Raw genomic sequence first — 20,204 nt, 5'->3', positions numbered from 1 at the left:
TAAAGAGATACTGTGCTCTATCCCACTGGCTCAGGAATAAGCCCATCCATGCATTTGCTCTGGTTGTTGATGATGATGCTTAAGGCGCTTTCGTAAAAAGCCTAAATCCATTTTTTTTTTTTTACTTCACTGTGGGGTTGATCAATGCAACGCATATTCATATATGGAAATATCATACCAAATCCCATTAACATGTACAATTAGTACGTGTTAATAAAAACTTTTAAGTTCATCCTGAAGATGCTAATACTTGCTCAATATTCACTTTTACCAATGCAGTTTACTCTGATGTCATTCTCCTAATAATTCCACAAAGGACTGGTTCAAATGAATGAAGTACATGCTTGTAGACTCTTGCAGCAGAAAGTCTTCCCCAGACACCGGCCTTAGATTGTCTTCAGTTCTCTCAAGTACAGATGCACACTCCACTTACTAAAGAACGTGAGAGCTGAGTCTCCAGCCACCTAGGCCTGCTCAGCTCAGCCTGCAGTAAAGTCTTAAAAACACACTTAAATTATACCACGTGCTACCATGTGTGTATATATGTATATGTGTGTGCATGAAGGTGGGTGCCTGTGTGTATGTGCATGGTGTGCATGACTGTATGCATGTGTGTATACATTTATGTGTGTGCATGTGTGTACGTGAGTATGTGTGTTTGTGTGTGCATGTGAGTGTATGTACATGTGTATACACATTATACATACATGTGTGTATGTGTGGGTGTGTATATGCATGTGCATGTGTATGGGTGAGTGTGTCAGGTACAAATGTGTGCCCCGGTAAGAGGACAACCTCAGGTGGTATTCCCCTGGCACCACTAACCCTGTTTTATGAGCCAGGGTTTTCACTAGTTTTGAACTTCCCAAGAAGGCTAGGCTAGCTGGCTTGTGAGCTCTGGGGATCTGCCTATCCCTGTCTACCCCTGACTGGGATTGTAAGCATTATCACCACACTTGGAGTATTTACATGGATTCTAAGGATCAAATACACATCTTCATGCTTGAACAGCAAGGACGTTACAGTGTGGACAATCTATCTCCTCATCTCTTAAAGCATTTGGCCCTTGAAACCACTACCACAAGGCTTTACACGTGTGAAATGGTTGGTTTAATAGCTAACTAGATAGACTCTTGAGTCACCTGGAGATGGACTTAGACATGACTATGGGGAGGTCATCTTGATTTCATTCACTGAGGTGGGAAGCCTGCCCACTGTGGGTGGCACCATTCCCTGGCTAGGATCCTGGACTGTGTAACCGGATAACAGGAGCTGAGCAGCAGGCATTTGTCTCTCTCTGTCCCTCACTGTAGATTCCACGGGCAGCTTCAAGCTCCTTTGGCCTAAAATCCCCCTAGGTGACAGATGATACACTTGAACTTTGAGCCAGGATGGACCCCTGTCCCCTTTAGATTCCACTTGTCCAAGGATTTTTATCATAGCAACAGTAAAAGAAAATAGAACAAAACATTTTGCATTAATCACATAGCCAGATGCAAAACACACGGGATTACAACACCACAGAGCAGACAGCATTCTGCCCTTCTTTGCACATGAAAATATAAAGAATTCACTATTCAATTAATTTTATTCAATTTGCTAAGAGCCAAGTATCATCTTTCTAATTTACTATTTCAGGGACTGTAAAATAGCAGTACGTACATTACAGTATTGGGCTACAACAATTTTAGCATTATTTTTAACATGAAATGACACCAAACACAGCTTTAAAATATGACATGCACAATAGGGATAAGAGCAGGGGATTTAGGCCCAAGGGGTCTGAAGGAAAGGATCCTAAATCAGCTGTTCCCACTGTCAGGGTAACATTCTGAAACGTTCTGGAACATCAGGGCTATATATCTCACAAGACTAGGGGAAGAAGAATATGCATGGCACCTTGGAGAACCACCTCAGAGGGTCAGTAAAGGCCCAGGCACAGTGCAACCGTCATACACCCTCCACCGTTGTCCCTACACCATGCAGCTGGCATATACCCATAACCACTGCTCCTACTCAAACAGCAGAGCAACCGGGGCTTGGGAAAGCCGTACCCCTGGGGTTTGCAGATGGAGAATACTAGGTAATGGTGACAGTCACGGGGCTCCAATGGCAGCAGCTTCGGACAAGCACGTGTCCCACACAGGATCACCTTACCCCGTGACATACGAACAAAGTGGCCTAGAAGGGCACATGATTGGCACAGCCACCTTAGGGGGTTTTCAACAGGCGAATTCACCTTCCAAATGCCCCAAAGACAAGGCTTGTAAGTCCTGACATTTGACCTCTGAAGCGAACTCATGAATCGTAGCGGCATTAAGTAACCCTGTTTGCAGACTAGCCACTGGGTTCCCAGAGGTCAACACTTCCTCCTCCAGAAAGCAGGAGGTGGTAGGATTGATCCTTCACCTAAAGTTTTTCAAACTCAACTTCCTTTTTAAAAAATTCAGAATACTACCAGTGATTTTAAAGTATGCTCCAGGGCTGGAGAGATGGCTCAGTGGTTAAGAGCACTGACTGCTCTTCCAGAGGTCCTGCATTCAATTCCTAGCAACCACATGATGGCTCACAACCATCTTTAATGAGATCTGGCGCCCTCTTCTGATGTGTGGGCATACATGGAGGCAGAATGTTGTATAGAAAGAAGAAAGAAAAGAAAAGGAAAGGAAAGGAAAGGAAAGGAAAGGAAAGGAAAGGAAAGGAAAGAAAAGAAAAGAAAAGAAAAGAAAAGAAAAGAAAAGAAAAGAAAAGAAAAGAAAAGAAAAGAAAGCTCCATAAGGGCACGGGTGTGAGGGGCCCAATCTCCTACCTGTTTTAGCCACAGCTTTTAGTAAATGGCCTGCCATCCCAAATGCCAAGAAATGAGGCCCATTTCCCTGATCTTGAGCCTAGATTAAGCTTGGGAATAGCTCTCCCCAAAAGAAATAGAAAGGAAGTGAGGAAAGCCCTGATCTAAGCACAGAACAAGTAGCCCTAAGCCATCTCTGCTTAAGAAGGCTATGGGAGAAAATCATGCTTTCCTAGCTAAAACCACCTTGCCCAGCCAACACCAGAATCCAAAGAGAGCAGTAGCCAAGGTCAGCCGAGTGAGGACGTGTACACAGAGAATACCATTAGCCTAGTGGGGACATGTACACAGAGAATAGCATCAGCTTAGTGGGGACATGTACACAGAGAATACCATTAGCCTAGTGGGGACATGTACACAGTGAATAACCATCAGCTTAGTGGGGACGTGTACACAGTGAATAATCATCAGCTTAGTGGGGACATGTACACAGAGAATACCATCAGCTTAGTGGGGACGTGTACACAGAGAATACCATCAGCCGAGTGGGGACGTGTACTCAGGGAATACCATTAGCCTAGTGGGGATATGTACACAGTGAATAACCATCAGCTTAGTGGGGATATGTACACAGAGGAGGCTTGAGTTTTCAAATCCAACTAAGTATCTGTAACTCTAGCTCTAGGGGATACAACAGCTAGGGAATCTGAACTTATACACACTTGCATGTGTGACATACATATACTCATATATACACACTTAAACATGTACACACACAAATACAAACATAAACATATAGTATATATACATACATACTTTTATGTGCACATGGACACATACATATACATGCATGCACACACATACACATATACACACGTGTATGCATATACAAATACACATATGACATATATACATATACTTATCACATATACACACAGGCATGTACACATATGTGCACACGTGCAAATACACACATACACACATACAGATATGTACACACAGACACCATAACATATATATACAGACATACACACAAGTACACATACAATTGCATGCATGCACGTACACACATGCATATACATACATACACACATATAATACACTTATACACACAAACACACACAGCAATATAAACAATTAAGTAGCAGATGGTGACTTACATTGGTAAGTCTATGGGTAGTTTGCTGCACATTGATAGCCGATCAATGTACCTTCTTTCCAAATTCAGAGAGCCTTTATTTTTTACTGTGTTTGCATAAATGTTGTTTAATCAGATGATCTCTATGCCTTTTTATCCTATAAACTTAACCAGAAGCTTCGATTCTTTTTCTTCTGTGCTAAAAATTCAGCCAGGGACTTGTTCACGCCAGCCAAGTTCTCTACCACTGAGCAACACCTCGATGGATTACATGATGAATCTGAGAGCTACAGTGGCTATGACTTCTATGCCCGCTTTCTGTGCTCCCTACCTCTGGTGAGCTATAAGTGTGCACCTAAGAAGCAAAGGTAGAAGTGCCACAAGTTCACAGCCAGCCTCATCTGTGTAGTAAAGCCTAAGTTATGTAGGGCTACAGAATGAGACTCTGTCTCGAAAAATAAAAAGCAAAAGAAATGTACGCATGCAGAAAATGGGAGGAGGAGGAAGAGGGGGCAGAGAAGCAGAGGAGTTACATTTAGAATAATGATTCAAATGAATGATAAAGCCTGAACTCCTTCTCTGCCACCCCCACCCAGTTCCCAAAAGATTTACTGCATTTATAATAAGTATAATGAGATATAAAATAAGAAAAGTACATTAAAATAAGGTGAGAAAAATGAAGAGGAGACGAGGAATTAGGCCAGGGAGAGGATCCAGAAACCAGGATCAATAGGCAGGGGACAGATCGGGTGTTCAGTTGCTTTGGTTCAGATGTTATCCTCTCTCACTGGAACAGCCTATTTTTCCTTGTAGCCCAACCACAGGGTGCATCTGTATCATCAGGGTGTGGAAACTGGCTTCCTATTAGAGTCAGAGGGACTTTGCTTGCTAACCCTCTAGAAATATTGCAGAGAGAAAAAAAAGATCCTTTTAGGAGTCGGCGTCTGGAGCAGCTCTGCTCCTATGACTTCTCCTGTGATCTGTCACTGATGTGGGACGGCGGGGCTGGATCGGCTCCTCATGGTGAAAATGGTTCCCCACAGTAGAACAGGCCTTTAAACCTGCGCCTAACACCCAAGAGGATGAAACTGGGGGGAAGGGGGTATTTCATGTAAAGACTTGCCAAGAAGAAACTCTTGTCTTAGAACTAAAGTCCAAAAGGAAATCTCCCCAGCAGGTCATAGAGATATAAATATAATATACCACCACATAGCTCTATAACACACATACACTCAACTCTATTACACACTCAGCTCTATACTATACACACTCAGGTCTATGATACACACACTCGGCTCCATAATACACACTTAGCTCTATAACACACACTCAGGTCTATAACACACACACTCAGCTCTATAACACACACACTCAGCTCTATAACACACACAATGAGATCAATAAAACACTAAGGTCTATAACACACACACTGAGGTGTATAACACACACACACTGAGGTGTATAACACACACACACTGAGGTGTATAACACACACACACTGAGGTCTATAACACACTACTGCAACATCATGTTAAGCACACTACCCTTGCAATGTTGTTTTTTTTTTTTTTTTAACAGTTCACATACCCAGGAAAAGGTAACTAACTGTCCTCATGGATCCTGCATTGTGATTCATCACATGTGCTCTCAGATCATGTGACCCACGTTGGTCAAGGGTGGAGTCACATAGCTATAACACACATACACTCAACTCTATTACACACACAAGGGGTGTGTTATAGACCTCAGGGGTGGACCTCTCAGATCCCCAGGGGTTCTCCAAACTTCTCCTAGTTACAAAGCTCCAGTAAGTTTGAGAATCTCTTACCCTCACAGCCTGATACCTAGATGTTGGGTAACAGTTTCCTCCAAGATCAAAACATTCCATCCTGCAGGGAAGTTCTTAAGGAGAGAGATAAACAACTAAAAATATTGCTTCAAGGACTCCCTGAAAGTGACCAGATTTGCTAGGCCCCGCCCCTCCAGAGTAAACAAAAGCAAAAAGTTCCTTTCAGAGGAAAAAGCCAAAGAGAGCAGAGAGGAGAAAAGCAGCAAAGGAAACTCCAAGACCACACCAGCTGCCTGGAAGATGCAGAAACCAGCGGAGCTGCCTGGCAGAGGCTTAGACCAACTGAGGCACCAGCAAAGGACATGCTCCAACCTGCGGAACCACCTGCAGGCTGTGCAGTGTGCTCAGATTACCAGCGCTGTGAGCCGTCACCCATCCTGGGGTGGGCTTGGGTGATGCAGCTGCCTCTGAGTCATTTCTGCTCCTATAAGTAACCCCTCACACATATTGCTGCAAGCACCCCAATAAAACTCACTTGGTTCACCAAGTTGGACTTCGGTGGTATCCGTACTTGGGGCTGCCATGGGTTCCCTATGCGGGGTGAGTACAAAGGTGGGTTTCATCCCCACACAGAAAGTTTCATCACACCATACTACCACATCACATGGGTTCAATATATAGTAAGCAATCGTCCATTCTAAGCCTCTGGACTAAGGCTGATCTAAATTGTCAAATTTTACATTAAAAGTCACAGCCCTAAATAGGCCGGCTGCCGCAGGGCCCTTGGGGGCACCTGAGACTAGCGACTGCGCTGCCCAATGCAGAGAGAAACACCCAAGCATCCTGCACTTAGCAGTTCCAGCCTGTGGCTGATGTACTCATCAAATCCTCCACACTCGCTGCAGCGCCCCCTTTCTTCACCAGCCACCTCGGGCTCCATCAGACACTTCAGGGTCCCAGTGTTCTCAACATCTGGAGCAATCTCAGCGTTGAACAATGACCCAGTGGCCCAGGTGCCATTCTCCTGTGCTGTACTTTCAGACAAGCTAAACTAAGAAGTACCAGGCGATCCTCCTACTCGCTAAACAACGGAAGAGATCTTACAGGTCCTTGGATCAAACACCTTCATCTGAATGCAAAAAGACCAGCTTATCAAGGTGATGGGCTGTTAGGGACGCCATAGGGATGATGGTTTAATGAGCCCACCTCTGCTAGAGACACATTTTGACAAGCTGCTTTCTTCCTTGACCAAAATGACAAGGAAGAGACATTTTCAAGTGTCTGAACAGAGCAGGGAGGAACTCAAAATGCTGAGCCTTTGTGCTTCCTTAGGGGACCCCCTGGGGCAAATTCTCCTTCCCTGTCCACATGTTTCAGTGAGCATGAGATGAAGAAGTGCGTGCAGGGAAGCAGCCATCCCAGAATCCTCCGCAGATTATCTTGTCTCCTGATTATTCCTGAGTGAGTCACCTCCAGAGACAGCTCAGATCTGGAAATGGAGAGAGAACTGGAACCACGAGGGTTCTGATAACTCTCAACTGTCTTTTCCTTCCAACTATACCCTCCACCGTCCAGAACGGTGGCACATTCACTGGAGGGACATCCGCTTGGAAGCCTGGCATGGAGTACTGTTTCTGCAAAACAACACGCTTCTGAATTCAGTTCTCTCTGTTGACACAGGAAAGTGTTAGCTTCACATGTACACAGGCACACGCACACACATACACACGGGTGGGCGATATGAGTTTGGGCTATTAAATTCCTACAGTGAATCTTAGATGCTTCTTAACACTGATGAGACAGACTGCGGTTAATTCTGTATAGGGACCATGGATTCAAGTCCATGCTGTTCCTCAGTAGCTCCTGGGGGAACTGTTCTGTTTTTTTGTGGCCCTGTTCCAGAGATCCATGAGCCTCACCAGGCCAGGAGTCTGAATTTTTGTCATCACAGGTGACTGTGCACTGCCTGCTCATCACTGTCTTCCATGGTAGCTCTCTACTTCTGTCCTTGTGCCCTCAATAGGGCTGGCTTCCCACAGTGCCTGTTCCGAGGCTAATTTCAGGGACTTGAGAAGTAACTGATATGACAAAATATATGTAGCCATAAAATGCACTTACATGGCACATAACCAGATTTCTGGAACCACAGCCACCAAAGGTTCAGAAAGGATGGAGACCCCTTAGCTTGAGCCATATTCGAGCAAAATTCTGCCTTTTTTTCCCTACAGAAATAGGAAAATTGTTTGATAAACCCATGAGACATATGGAAAATGGACAACAAGGCCAATGCCCTATCTTGACTATCACACACACACACACACACACACACACACAGAGTCACAATCCCTTAAGAGGGTCCCTAACACAATGGCATATAGTAATCCTACAAGGATTATTCCAGATGAGACTGAAATTCAGTAAAAGACCCTGCTCAAGGTTCCTTAGCTGTCTCTGGGAAGAGAACTCAACTCCAGGCTGATGAGGTGGCTTGGCGGACAGAGGTGCCTGCTGACAGTTCCAATGGTCCCACCCAGGACCCACATGTTGGAAAGAGAATCAACTCCTTCCCACAAGTTTTCAGACACATTCACTGCGATAGTATGCCCACACAATATACATACATACAATAAATAAAGATAAGTAAACACATAAATGAATAAGCAAGCAAATAAGCACAAAAAAAAAATCTGAACAGGTAACTGGATAAAGGAATAACTCCATTTGAGACGGGGTCAGGAGCTTGGGTCCTTATTTTAGCACCATAGGAAATGTCATCAGTGTTACAAAAACTGTTTCCTGTCCTAGGTAGCCATATTCCCTCCCCAACTTGCCTTCCAAAAGAGCCTTGCCTCAAACCTAAAGGCCAAGAACAAGGCAGACAGACATATATCACCACTAGAGTTTCTACATGGTTGTCCACACTCCCTGAACCTCAGCTAGAAAATGGGCAGACTTCCCTGAAAGCTGAAAGCTCTTGTGTGAGCGCAAACATTAGTTGGGTAAATTTCCTATGCTCTCCCCTTACTAAGCTGCCTGTACCATCATGGTGGACATGCGAAGGTGTCACGCCTTTGTGCCTTACGGTAGACCGGAACGTACCCTTGAATGCCAGGGCCCATGTGGGAATACACTCTAATCAGCGGACCCACTTTACAGTCAAAGGAGTAGAGCACCCAGCTTAGCGATTATTGTCCATGCGGCTTCTGTTTATGGCATCGCTGCCTGACAAGACACTGAAGGAAGGGGTTAGCGTATAAAGCCTAGTATTGTGAGCCAGTCGGAGATCTGTGCAGGTGAAATTAATTTCATCTTCATGATGGATAATCTGAGTTGTCAGGGACCCTCAAGTGAAGAATTGGCCTGTATCTGCATTCACAAAGTGTTGTCTTAATTGTTAATTGATGTAGCAGGGCCCAGCCTCCTGTGAGTGATGTCCTGGGAACTGGGCTGAAGCAAGTCAGTAAACAGTGCTCCTCCAGGGCCTCTTGATTCAGTTCCTGTCTCGGGTTCCTGCCCTGCTTCCCTAGATGACTGACAGTGACCTTCAGCCAAATGAGTCTTTTCCTCTCTGGGCTGCTTTTGACCATAGCAACAGAATGCAAAGTAGGAAAGTCCCAGGACTGAGATGAAGGGCGGCAGAGACGGCGCACATTTTCCCCTACCAGCACCTTCTCGCTGGTGGTGCCATGGTTCCTCTTGTTTACAAACCTGCCCCCCCCTCCATGCATGTGTGTCTGCTGTGCAAGTGCATGGGCAAGTGTGCACTCTGTGTGTGCATGTGTGTGTGGTGGTGTGTGTGTGTGTCTGTGTGATGTGAGTATGTCTGTTGCTGTGTATGAGTATGGTGTAGTGTGTCTGTGTGTGTATAATGTCTGTATATCTGTCCCTGTGTCTAAGTATGGTGTGGCATGTGTGTGTGTGTCTGGCCCTGTGTGTGAGTATGGTGTGGTGTGTGTGTGTCTGTGTGATGTGTGTATATCTGTCCCTGCATGTGAGTATGGTGTGGCATGTGTGTGTGTGTCTGTCCCTGTGTGTGAGTATGGTGTGGTGTGTGTGTGTCTGTGTGATGTGTGTGTCTGTGTGATATGTGTATATCTGTCCCTGTGTGTGAGTATGGTGTGGTGTGTCTGTGTGTGTATGATGTCTGTATATCTGTCCCTGTGTCTGAGTATGGTGTGGTGTGTCTAGTGTATGTGTGTGTCTGTATGCGCATGCGTGTAGGTCAGAGCATGATCTCAGGTGTCCTCTGGAATGCTTCCTTTGAGACAGGCCCTCTCTTGGGCCTGGAGCGCACTGATTGGGCTAGACCAGATAACCATGAGTCCGGGGATCCTCCTGTCTCTGTCTCCCCAGCACTGCGGTACAACTGCACCGCTAGGCCCAGCATTTCCATTCAGTACTGGGGATCAAATTCAGGTCCTTGTGCTATGAGGCAAGTGATTTCTTGACTGAAGCATTCTGCCAGTCCATCAGTACGGCTCTTTCGATATACCACCAACTAAGCCAAATCCCCCAGAAAGGGGATCATAATAACTCTACGGCATGATATTTCATTTTTTTAGTGATCAATATTATACCAACATTCCACTTCTAAATTTTTTTTCAAATAAATCTTTATCATATGTGATAAAACAACAGGTTCACTTTTGTATATTTAGTTACCAGAAGGTGCCTCTTTTTACTTTTTATTTAGTGACCAGAATCTTTCTACACTCATCAAGTGGTAGCAACACCAAGCAGTAAACCCACACCTGGTTCTTTAATTAAGGTTATCCCAAAGGCTTAAAAATGTCAGACTTGACAGGACAGAGAGAAGGGGCACAGTGAGCTGAGATGACTTAGCTTTCTCTTCTCAGGGAAGCTCCAGCACACATTCACTGAACTACATGTTAAACACAGTCTGGCCATGTGACCGATTCCACTGGCAGTATTTATTTCAAAGAAATACTTTAAACCATCTTATAACTGTGTATCTAGTCAGGACATATGGCGCGTGCATTTCAGGCACGTAACCGTTAAGAGAGGAGAGACGAAGAGGAACGCTTCACGCTGAGAGAGGCCCGGTTCCTTCGGACCCCGGTGAAAGCCCACCTGTGACGCCCGTGATTCCACGGGGGAAGCCAGGAAATGCATGCGGCCTCAGACGGCTCCACGAAGCCAGGCTGAAACATTTTTTTTGATTGCTTGCAATAAATCTGCTTTCTACATATTGAATAAGTGATTAAAAATGTCCATACATCTGAACACAAATAGATGTCTTATCAGCTCTTCTGCCTTGGAGCTCAGAAAAGGTGAATGTTTCGCGGTTGCCTAGGCTGTGGCAGACTGAAATAATCCCTGTTAAGCAGCGGCTGGCTCAAGCACGTCTTTGGCTCCTCTGCCCTTGTTCATCAGCTCCTGATGTCCTGAAGTTGTAGTTCACCCTGGCTGGGAGGCTATGTCCCCTAATCTGATCCACAGTCCTACAGGAAACGCAGCCATATCCTCCTGTCCCTCTACCGCCCCTTGCTTGAGCTTCCTGTAAAAAGTCAGAAGTGACTCATGGGCTTTGGGTGGCAAGTAGGACAATGGCTAGATCCGATTTCCAAGCAAGCTTTTGGGCCGTCCTAACTTTCAATACCTAAACCCATAATGTCGTATATAAGTGCCTGCTCATGGAAGGACAGCTGTCCAGGCAGCTGTGCCACAGACCTGTGTAGCCTGCACAGCATGGATTCTGCTAAGCTCCAGAGGTTAGCAAGAACTCGGATTGGGTTTGCAAAGAACTACTACTGCCTACTACTGTGTACCACTGCCTACCAATGACTACTTCTGCTCAGTTCCACCTCTCTATAGAGATTAACTCAGCATATCAGACAACTACAAAGGCAAGTGGAGAGTGGGTATCATCGCTGTCTTTGGGTGAGTGCTGACTCACACTTGTTGGGGGCTGTGGGCCCAGACCCTGAATTTCCTGTAAACAACTTGTTAAGCTTGCAGCTGCTCTGAGCCAAACAACTTGTTTTCCTGTGTTTGTAGCTGCTCTGAGCACGAGACCCTCAGGAGTTCCTGATGGCAGGGGAGTGGTTTCTGGTGGGTTTGGCTGGGGCGTGGCTATCAGTTAAGGATCCATATATAAGTGGCTCTGGTACACAATAAAGGGGGTATTCCTGTATCAAGGATGACCTGTGTCTCTGTCTGTGTGTCTTTGTGTGTTTAAATATCACACATTTGCCCGGCTCGCGAATGGTCCTGTAGTGCAGGCTCAGTACAACAGGCGTAGTACCTTAGTTCACATAGTACGGACAGTACAACACTGAGGACAAGCACCACTGAAGGAACAGCGGCTTACACAGAAGGTTTTAATTTTCTAACGGAGAGTTAGAAGATAACGTATAAAGCAGGTGGAGATCCACTGTCTTCTTGCTTCAGCCGTAGATGAATGAGTCCGGGATGCCTCTCCATGGCTCCGGCAGGTGGATTTGAGGACACAGCTAAAACTAGTGATAAGCAGTAGATCGCGGCAAGAGAAGAGGCAGCAGGAGATGGGTTAGATCCTGACAAGCCCTCGGCTTCTAAGAAAACATCCACTGAACGTGTTCAGGCAGCAGCGTGGTCCCTCTCCTTTACCTTTTAAATGCCATGGAGATGCAGCTACAGTCTCGGGTGCCAACAGAAAGTTAGGCTCTGATTTTAGATACAAAGTTACACTTCAAACAAAAACAAGAGCCTTTTTGTTTTCAATTTGGAAACTAAGTATATTTCCAAAAATCCCAGGTTCACAGTTCTGCACTAGAGGTCCCTGCTTCTTGAATTTTTGGTGGATTTGGAAAGTCTAAGTAGTTGGACAACTTTTTAAAGCGTAACAATTGCTCTTCCTTATCTGACCCTACCAAGGGGCCACGGAAGTGGCAAGTGAGCCATAAATACTTATTTGAATTGAGGGCACTGTTTTAATACGTCCATTAGGTTGGCTCCTTCTTAGACAAATCCAACAAATGTTAGCATCCTCTATCCGCTTCCAACCTGAAGAAGGGCCTCATGGTTGGACATGACAGTGCAATTTAATTCAAACATTAAAGAAAAATGTGGGACTCCTTTGAGCCATCTCTTCGACCCCCCTTTTTCTTTCCAACCCAGCGGCTTGCTGGGTCTAGTCTCTTGCCCTGAGGAAGCCTGCGATCCGGTGTCACACTGTTGGTCCCACGTAACAGGCATAATAGTCACACCCCACATCTGGATGCCCATGGAGCAGATGCAGCGTATGAGAAAGGATTCAATGCTCATTATATTTCCAGCCCCAGCTCTCTTTCAGTTGCAGTCAGGGGAGGAGTCTGATCATCCGGGTTCCTCTACAATCATGTTTCTTAGATTCCCCAGGCCCACTGGATTACTCTGGAGTACTCGCTCTAATAGAATTCTGGCCCCCGACCCCAGGGCTTCTGGCTGAAGAGCTGAGGACTTCCTGAATGCTGTTGCTGCTGCCGCCACAGGTACATGGACCACACTTTAGGATGCTCTCTATTGAAACAACTTGTCTCAAACTCTAGCCACAAGACAAGATCACTTGCAGATGCACCTAGGGCCCCTGCTCTATAGCTAGGGCCATAAAAATCACATCACTGGGTTGAGGAAAGCAGTTCTGAAAACAATGGGCCCAGGTGGTCCTGCCCACACTGAGTTTCAAGACACCTATCCCAGAGCCATGGAAAGGCAGGAGGGTGCAGGGTTCCCCCAGGCCCTCACAGAAGTGACGTTTGTCGTTATGAGTGACATCTCTCCCATCTTACGAACCCACTTCTCTTAGGTTCCAGCTTAACAGAAACAGCCTAAAGGCAGACCTTCCCCAGGGCCTCCCCATCTTACCAAACACTTTTTCCTTTCTCCGATTTTCTGCTTTTACTTTTCTCTCTCACACTCCCAGCGCCTTAATTAACCCCGGACTTGCCAGCCGCCCCACCAAAGGGAAATAGGGTGCCCTGTGGAGCAGGAAGCAGGGTGACTACATCCTTCCTTCTTCCCACCCAACAGAGACAGTCCTTTCTGGTTGCCTCTGGTGGCTTTTTTCTCTTGGTAGATGGAAGTTATACAATGAACTCTGGCTTTCTTTTTTTTTTTTTTTTTTTTTTTGGTTTTTTCGAGACAGGGTTTCTCTGTGGTTTTTGGAGCCTGTCCTGGAACTAGCTCTTGTAGACCAGGCTGGTCTCGAACTCCCAGAGATCCGCCTGCCTCTGCCTCCCGAGTGCTGGGATTAAAGGCGTGCGCCACCACCGCCCGGCTGAACTCTGGCTTTCTGACGACTAGCCCTACAACGCCTACAGTACCAGAAAGGCTGCGTCCTCCTACAGCAGAGGGCTCGCAGCACCTTGTTTCTTTTTAAAATGTTTCAGTAGTGAGGTGGAAAGGCGGCTGAAATTAAACCTTCCCTGGCTTACGAGATAAGCCTATTAGCAGTTCCGCGCTGGATTCATACAGATAGGAACACAGAAAGACATGAAAATGAGAAAACTGGGGGAAAGGTTGCTTTTCAAAACTAGGAACCTTAGAATGGATTGAAAATGAATAGTAAATGTCACCTAAGAATGTTTTACATTTAGAAAATTGTTAAAAAAATGAAAAGTGTTTAACTCATTGGGCTACAAAGATGGCTCAGTGTTTAGAAGCACTCTAGAGAGGATCTGAGTTTGGTTCTCAGCACCTACATAAGATGGTTTACAACCATTTGTAACTCCAATTCTTGGGCGATCTCATACCCCTTTTGGCCTCCGGGTATCAGCATTCACACCGGCGGACACACATATATAAAGAGTCACATACCATAAAAACCATCATTATAATAGAGAAAGTATATTTAACTCAGTTAAAAAGCCTGCCCATCCTTCTGAAATGGAGAAGTATATTTCTAAGTATTTAAATAATATAGTATCTTAGGAAATGTGATGAAATCTAAGACAAAAATCTCAAAGCAAAGAATATTAATCTAAAACACAGCTGTTCCACCAGAGTGGAGGCAGGCACCCTAATAACGCCAAGAACTTACTACAGTCTGCGAAAGACTTCATTAAACATAGCCAAGGCTTTTAGGAGACAATTGTCCCAGATATGTTGATATTGGTAGACCAACTTCTAACAAATCTAAAGCCTATGATTCCTTCATATATGATTTATGTAATCTGAAGGCATAATTAAAATCACTTGTTCCTTAAGGAAAAATCATTTAGAAATACTCCAGCAATGTGTTCGAGTATCCATACTTCCCCCATGTCAGGAGTTCCTTATCTGGAAACCCATAAAATAACCCTACACAACACAGACTAGAACCTGTAATTTTCTACATCCGAACAATTTATTGTGCTCAAGCAACTCCCCACAAACACATAACACTGAGAGTATAACGTTATGGTAATTTCCTGGCATATTCCTTTCCAGCTCACTGATTGAAACCTGAAGTATTTCTTCCTATCAATTATCCCGTGAAGGCAGCACAAAAATATAAGACGTCATGACAGCGGTTATCTAGAAAAGATGAATGTGTCAACCGGCTAAACAGAACGGCAGCCACTCAGCAAACAGCCCTTGGCAAGGCTGCATTCTGAAACCATTTTCTACTTATACAGGAGTTACAGAAGCTGAACAGAGAGTTCAAGTACCCCCCTTTGCATAGCTGCTCTGGTACTAACGCCTTAGGTAACCACAGCAGAATTACCCACACTGAGAAACGAACAGTAGGCACAATGTTATTGCACCCAACACAGACTGTAGTTAGCTTTCCACGGTTTCCTCACTAGCATCCTTGAAGGGCTCAAAACTAAACTTCTGTTGTCGAGGGCCCCAGGTTAACAAAGTTATGCTGACTTAATATGTCCCCAACTCCGGAGGCAGAGAGCCAACTCGGCCCTGTTTCTGTACGACAGAGCTTTCCGGGCTTCACACATTGGCCTCCCTCCTATGTAGATTTAAAGCCTTCCCTGTCCAACACTTACGACAAATTGGCTTTTGAAAACGGGGTCAAAGTGGAACGGCTTGCCAACTGCTGGGCTCCTCACCACAGAAAAGAGTTGCTTGTGCAATGTTATTTACCTCTCCGGATGCCTTTATTAGTGTCTTTTCACAGAGGGTATTTTTAAACAAGCTATGGCTGAAAACAGACAGTTAACTTGACTGATTTTGCCTAACAATTTGAAAGGGTGAAGATGAAAAAATACCTTTCGAGTGAAATACATACAGATTCTAAAAATCCACATGGGCCCAAAACTTAAATTCTTTTAGTTTCTACTGAGTCCATTTCTGATGTCTGGAATCAAATAAATGAATGAATAAATAAATAAATAAATGCCTAGCTCACTTCTATTTCTATATTCTATAAATGACTGATAATGAGTCTTAACTCCAAACCTTGAGACAGACACCAAAAGGAAAATGTAAGCTCAGATTGCAGCAGGGCAAGGGCCCAGGGCTTCGAGCATCCTGGGCAAGATCACAGCCCCTGACTACAATCAATGTCTGTCTGTCTTTCAAGGATCAGTCTCTCCCTCCTCCTCGGGCCAGTTGCTTCAGACGCAAGTTCAAAGCCTGCCAAAGGCCAAAGGCGGTGATGTGCACTAAACTTATGAAGTAAGTAGTGAGCGCCTGCTGTTAGGTCCAAGACTCTAAGTTCAGTCTTTTCCAGAAAGGGGAGGGATCACTTTGTCCTCAAAGAGCTTACAGTCTAGCTCTAAGGATGCCTCATTGTTTTCCCAAATCAGGTGAAAAGCAGCCAGCTACAGCAGAACCGTATGAGGAAGGAAATGCCAGTGTCACTGCATCAAAATGAATCTTCCCAACATGCACACAACAAACCCAACAACCATCACTTTCCCAGGGCAGCATGCTCCTGACCTCTGTGTTTTCCAAAAGCTAAAAGTGTGTAGAGGGGGTGAGACATTCACTGTGCAGCAACAAGTCTGTCCAATATTTGCAAACAGGGGCCGACCTTGCCAACGTCAGAGTTTTAGATTTTCCACATTCCTAAACGATCATTTGTATGTAGCCCTTTGTCTCTCTTCTCCCTACCAGCATGCCAGGATAACTAACTTCCCAAATAAGAACGAGAAGTAAGACGTATAACTCCACAAACAGAAATGCAATTTTTTTCCAAAAGGAAAACCGGGATAAATGTTAGCAAAAGCTTGATTCAAAGGATCGATTAATATTTAAGAAGAGTACCCATGAGCCATATTAATACTTTTGCCCACCTTACACAGAATTTAAAACTCCATCACAATGAAACTTGATACAGCTTAAAGGTCAAAAGAGAGTTAGGCATACTCTTAAAGAGAAAAACAAAACAAGGTCTTCAAACTTAGCTTTTAATACCAATGAATCAAAGACTTCCAAACTAACACCCCGCTAATATGAACACAGCCAAAATCTGTATCCACTTTCCATCAGACGGTTGTGCATGTACATTAACGCCTCTTCAGCACGCGCAATTTTCATGTTGTTAAGGAGACACTAAGGGAGGGGAATAGCATTTCTCTAGTAAAGTTGGTGGTTTGGATTTCTTTCAAGAGCTAAGGATCAGCCTCCCTTCATCTCTGCCACCAACTGGGCTCGAGGGTCTCAGTACCAAGCTTGACACAACCTTCTGTGCCTATAAATACAAAGGACCAACATCTCAGGATGCCGAGAAAGTCAAGCCTGATGCTTTCACTAGCAAGAGGTCTATGTTGCTTTAATGTTTGTAAAACGCACTCCTTACTTTAACAAAAGTTAGCTTCACCAAAAACAAAAATTAAAAGCCCCCTCCCCCCGAAAAGACATGGAACCCCATTTTATACCTAGTCTTCAAGGTTAAATGCATCATTTCCATTAAAATAAAAAGGCAAAACTGCACTGCCACCATTGTGTGTGGACGTTCATGAAACTAATAAACACGACAAACTGCGCGAATGTTGTCAGCATTTGCCAAGCATCCACGTGTGTCCTCCTGGGACAGAAAATACTAGAACTAAGCTCTGGGACTCTGTGTCAGCTTCGGTCTCGCTCCTGACCCCTGACTGGTGTCCACGACCCTCAATCTCCACCAAGAGCTCCTAGGGGCTCGCGATGTCTGGCTGTGTGCAGCCTGAGCCTGGCTTGGTACAGACAGCCATCCCTTCCTTTCAGCTGGGACCCCAGCGCAGCTTAGCTGGGTTAGCAAGTTGCCATGGCCCAGGCGGCCCTCTGTTCGGGAGGCCGAGGGTGGGGTCCGGGGGCCCAGCCACAGTGGACAGGGCTTAGGGAGCTGTGATTCCTCTAGGGTCGCGGAGACCTCCCGCTGTGCAAAAAAGGGAACCGGAACCGTTGGCACAGGAAGCCCGCCCAACCGCGGGGACCCGCTGAGGTCGCCCACCGCGCCGGGCGGGCAGGGGGCAGCAGGGAGGTCAGGTTTCGGGAGACTACCCGCTATACCACCCGGTTTGGGAGATCGCCACGGGCGCAGCTAAGCACCCGCAGCCCATGCTGGCCGCCACCGGGGTCGAGAGGCCCGCGCAGCGCCTACTCCCGGCGGCTGCAGCTGGGAACTTCAAGCAAAGTTTTCTGCCGCTCCTGCCCCAGCCGCCCAGGGACCCGGAGCCCCGAGAACAAGTCCAGGCCCTTAGGTGACAGGCGCCGAGATGGAGGTCCCGGCTCCTGGGCTTGTCCTGCGGGCTCCTGCGTGTGTTGCACGGGCCCCGGGGCTCGGCGGTGGTTGCTTTCTCTCCGGCCATCCGCTAGCCGGGCTCACCCGCTACGCGATGCCTGATCCAGCGCTCTCCTGCCCGGCCCCAAAGCTCGCTTGGACTGTTCCACCCAAGAGCAGCCTACGTCCCATGCGCCCCGGGAACTACAGGAGCGGTCCGCTTACCTGAAAACGTCTCCCCGGCGGCAGTTAGCAAAAGTCCAGCCAAAGTCACCAGGCAAGTCCCAAGTGTCCTCATGGTCCTGAGTGCACGCCGGGCTGCCTCGGGGCGGCGGCGGCCGGTAGACGCGGGAAGCCGAGGGGTACGCGAGCCTAAGCTGCAGGCTGCCAGTGTAGACGCGACAGCAGCGAAACAGCAGACCCCAAAGTGGCAACAGTTGCACAAGTCCTAAGTCCCGCGGTTCCCGGGCGTGGGGACCGTGTTCTGGGTCCTCCTGCCCTCCTGCTGGCCCCCTCTTGGAGTCTGGCGTGGCCGGGAGAGGGAGCGGAGGGCGCGTCCGCCGAGGCCAAATCCTCGCTGGGATCCGGCGCTGCGCCCGCCTAAGCGCTGCCCCTGATCGGGACCAAGCCGCCCGCGGCGCCGTGGCGGTGGCCGTGGCCGTGATCGCGCGCTCGCTGTCCGCCGCCTCTCCTCCTGCAGCCCCAGCCACCTCGGACGGCGGCGCGCTGATGGCCAAGCCCGCGCCGGCTGCGCGCGGGGCTCCTGCTCCGCGACTGACTGGCGGTGCCCCGCAGGCCGGCTGGAAGGAGCCCACGTCACGGCCGGGCCGGAGCTGCCGCGGCCCGCTAGAGGGCGCGAGCGCCCGTGTCCCCGGCCCGGGGCCAGCTCGGCCTGCGCGGCGCCTGCGGGCTCCGTGGGGCGGCCACTGCCAAGACGCGGGCGGGACCCGGCGGGCAGGAGCAACCGCCCGGGGCGCCACCCTCGACCCTAGCTCGCCCCCGCAGCGCCTGGGGCTTCCCACGCTGACCTCAGGGACAGGGACCGCGCCCCAGCCAGAAGTTTCTCCCGGGTCACGGGCGGTGAGGAGGAGTTGGAACGCGCCAGGCACGGGGCGGCAGTGTCCCTGGCGGCGGCGGCGGCAGCTGGCTTGTTAGCGTCGGGAAGGAGCGGGAGCCGCCAGTCCCTGGGCCGCTCGGTCTGCAGCTTGCAAGGGACATGAACGCTGCCGTGCCCGAGCCCCGCGCCGGGGAAGCAGGACGCGCTTCTGCCACTCCGCTGCGCCGTGTGGCCGCTAGTAGGGCACGGAGCTAGGAAGGCAGCAGTAGCATGGAACCAGGGTTTGGGCAGAACTGGTGATTTCTGTATCTGGTGCAAATGGACGATGAAGCAAACAACGTCTTAAAATAATTTGGTCGGTTTTTATTGAGAACATGAAAGCTCGAATGATTGAATATAAAGTAAAATTCAAGTTTTTATTGTAATTGTTTTTTGATGTGTGTGTGTTGTGTTCCTCCTTGCTCACAGTAACTATTAGGGCACCTGTAGGCTATTTACCAACCTAACTGCCGGCAATCATGGTTAAATTAGGACTGCATTTTGTGTTCTGAGACACATAGATTAGTGCTCAATAGCCAGGGCCTGGAGCTCTCCCCTTTGCTTTACCAGGAGGCTCCTCAGGGCAGTTGTCACTCGCTTTGTCTTGCTCTTAAAGACCATAGACAAAAACAAACTCCTCAGTCCTGTTGTTGAAGGCTCTCCACCCAGAGGATTTCTGTGTCTGTCAGACCAAACACATTACCAGTATTTTCTTAGAGTATCCCTTTCAGGAGGTCCTTGTGAGGCCTTTCATTAGAAGTATCCACGTTA

The 20,204-nt window shown here is 47.2% G+C and overlaps 1 protein-coding gene across 3 annotated transcripts in view; it reads right to left on the bottom strand.

Annotated features, from left to right (window-relative positions):
- Ptprm (protein tyrosine phosphatase receptor type M) overlaps positions 1 to 19,189 on the bottom strand; it is a 698,790-nt gene extending 679,601 nt beyond the window's left edge. Inside the window, exon 1 of one of the 3 annotated variants that reach the window (XM_057758864.1) lies at positions 18,563 to 19,189. In XM_057758864.1, coding sequence (XP_057614847.1) covers positions 18,563 to 18,635 — 73 coding nt within the window. In that variant the 5' untranslated portion in view covers positions 18,636 to 19,189. The remainder of the gene's footprint in view (positions 1 to 18,562) is intronic. The other 2 variants (XM_057758862.1, XM_057758863.1) reach the window with 2 other exon arrangements.
- Positions 19,190 to 20,204: the final 1,015 nt, after the last annotated feature.

The sequence above is a fragment of the Chionomys nivalis genome, chromosome 26 (genome assembly GCF_950005125.1).
Source record: "Chionomys nivalis chromosome 26, mChiNiv1.1, whole genome shotgun sequence".
Lineage (NCBI taxonomy): Eukaryota > Metazoa > Chordata > Mammalia > Rodentia > Cricetidae > Chionomys > Chionomys nivalis.
This window is presented reverse-complemented; position numbering and strand designations above follow the sequence as displayed.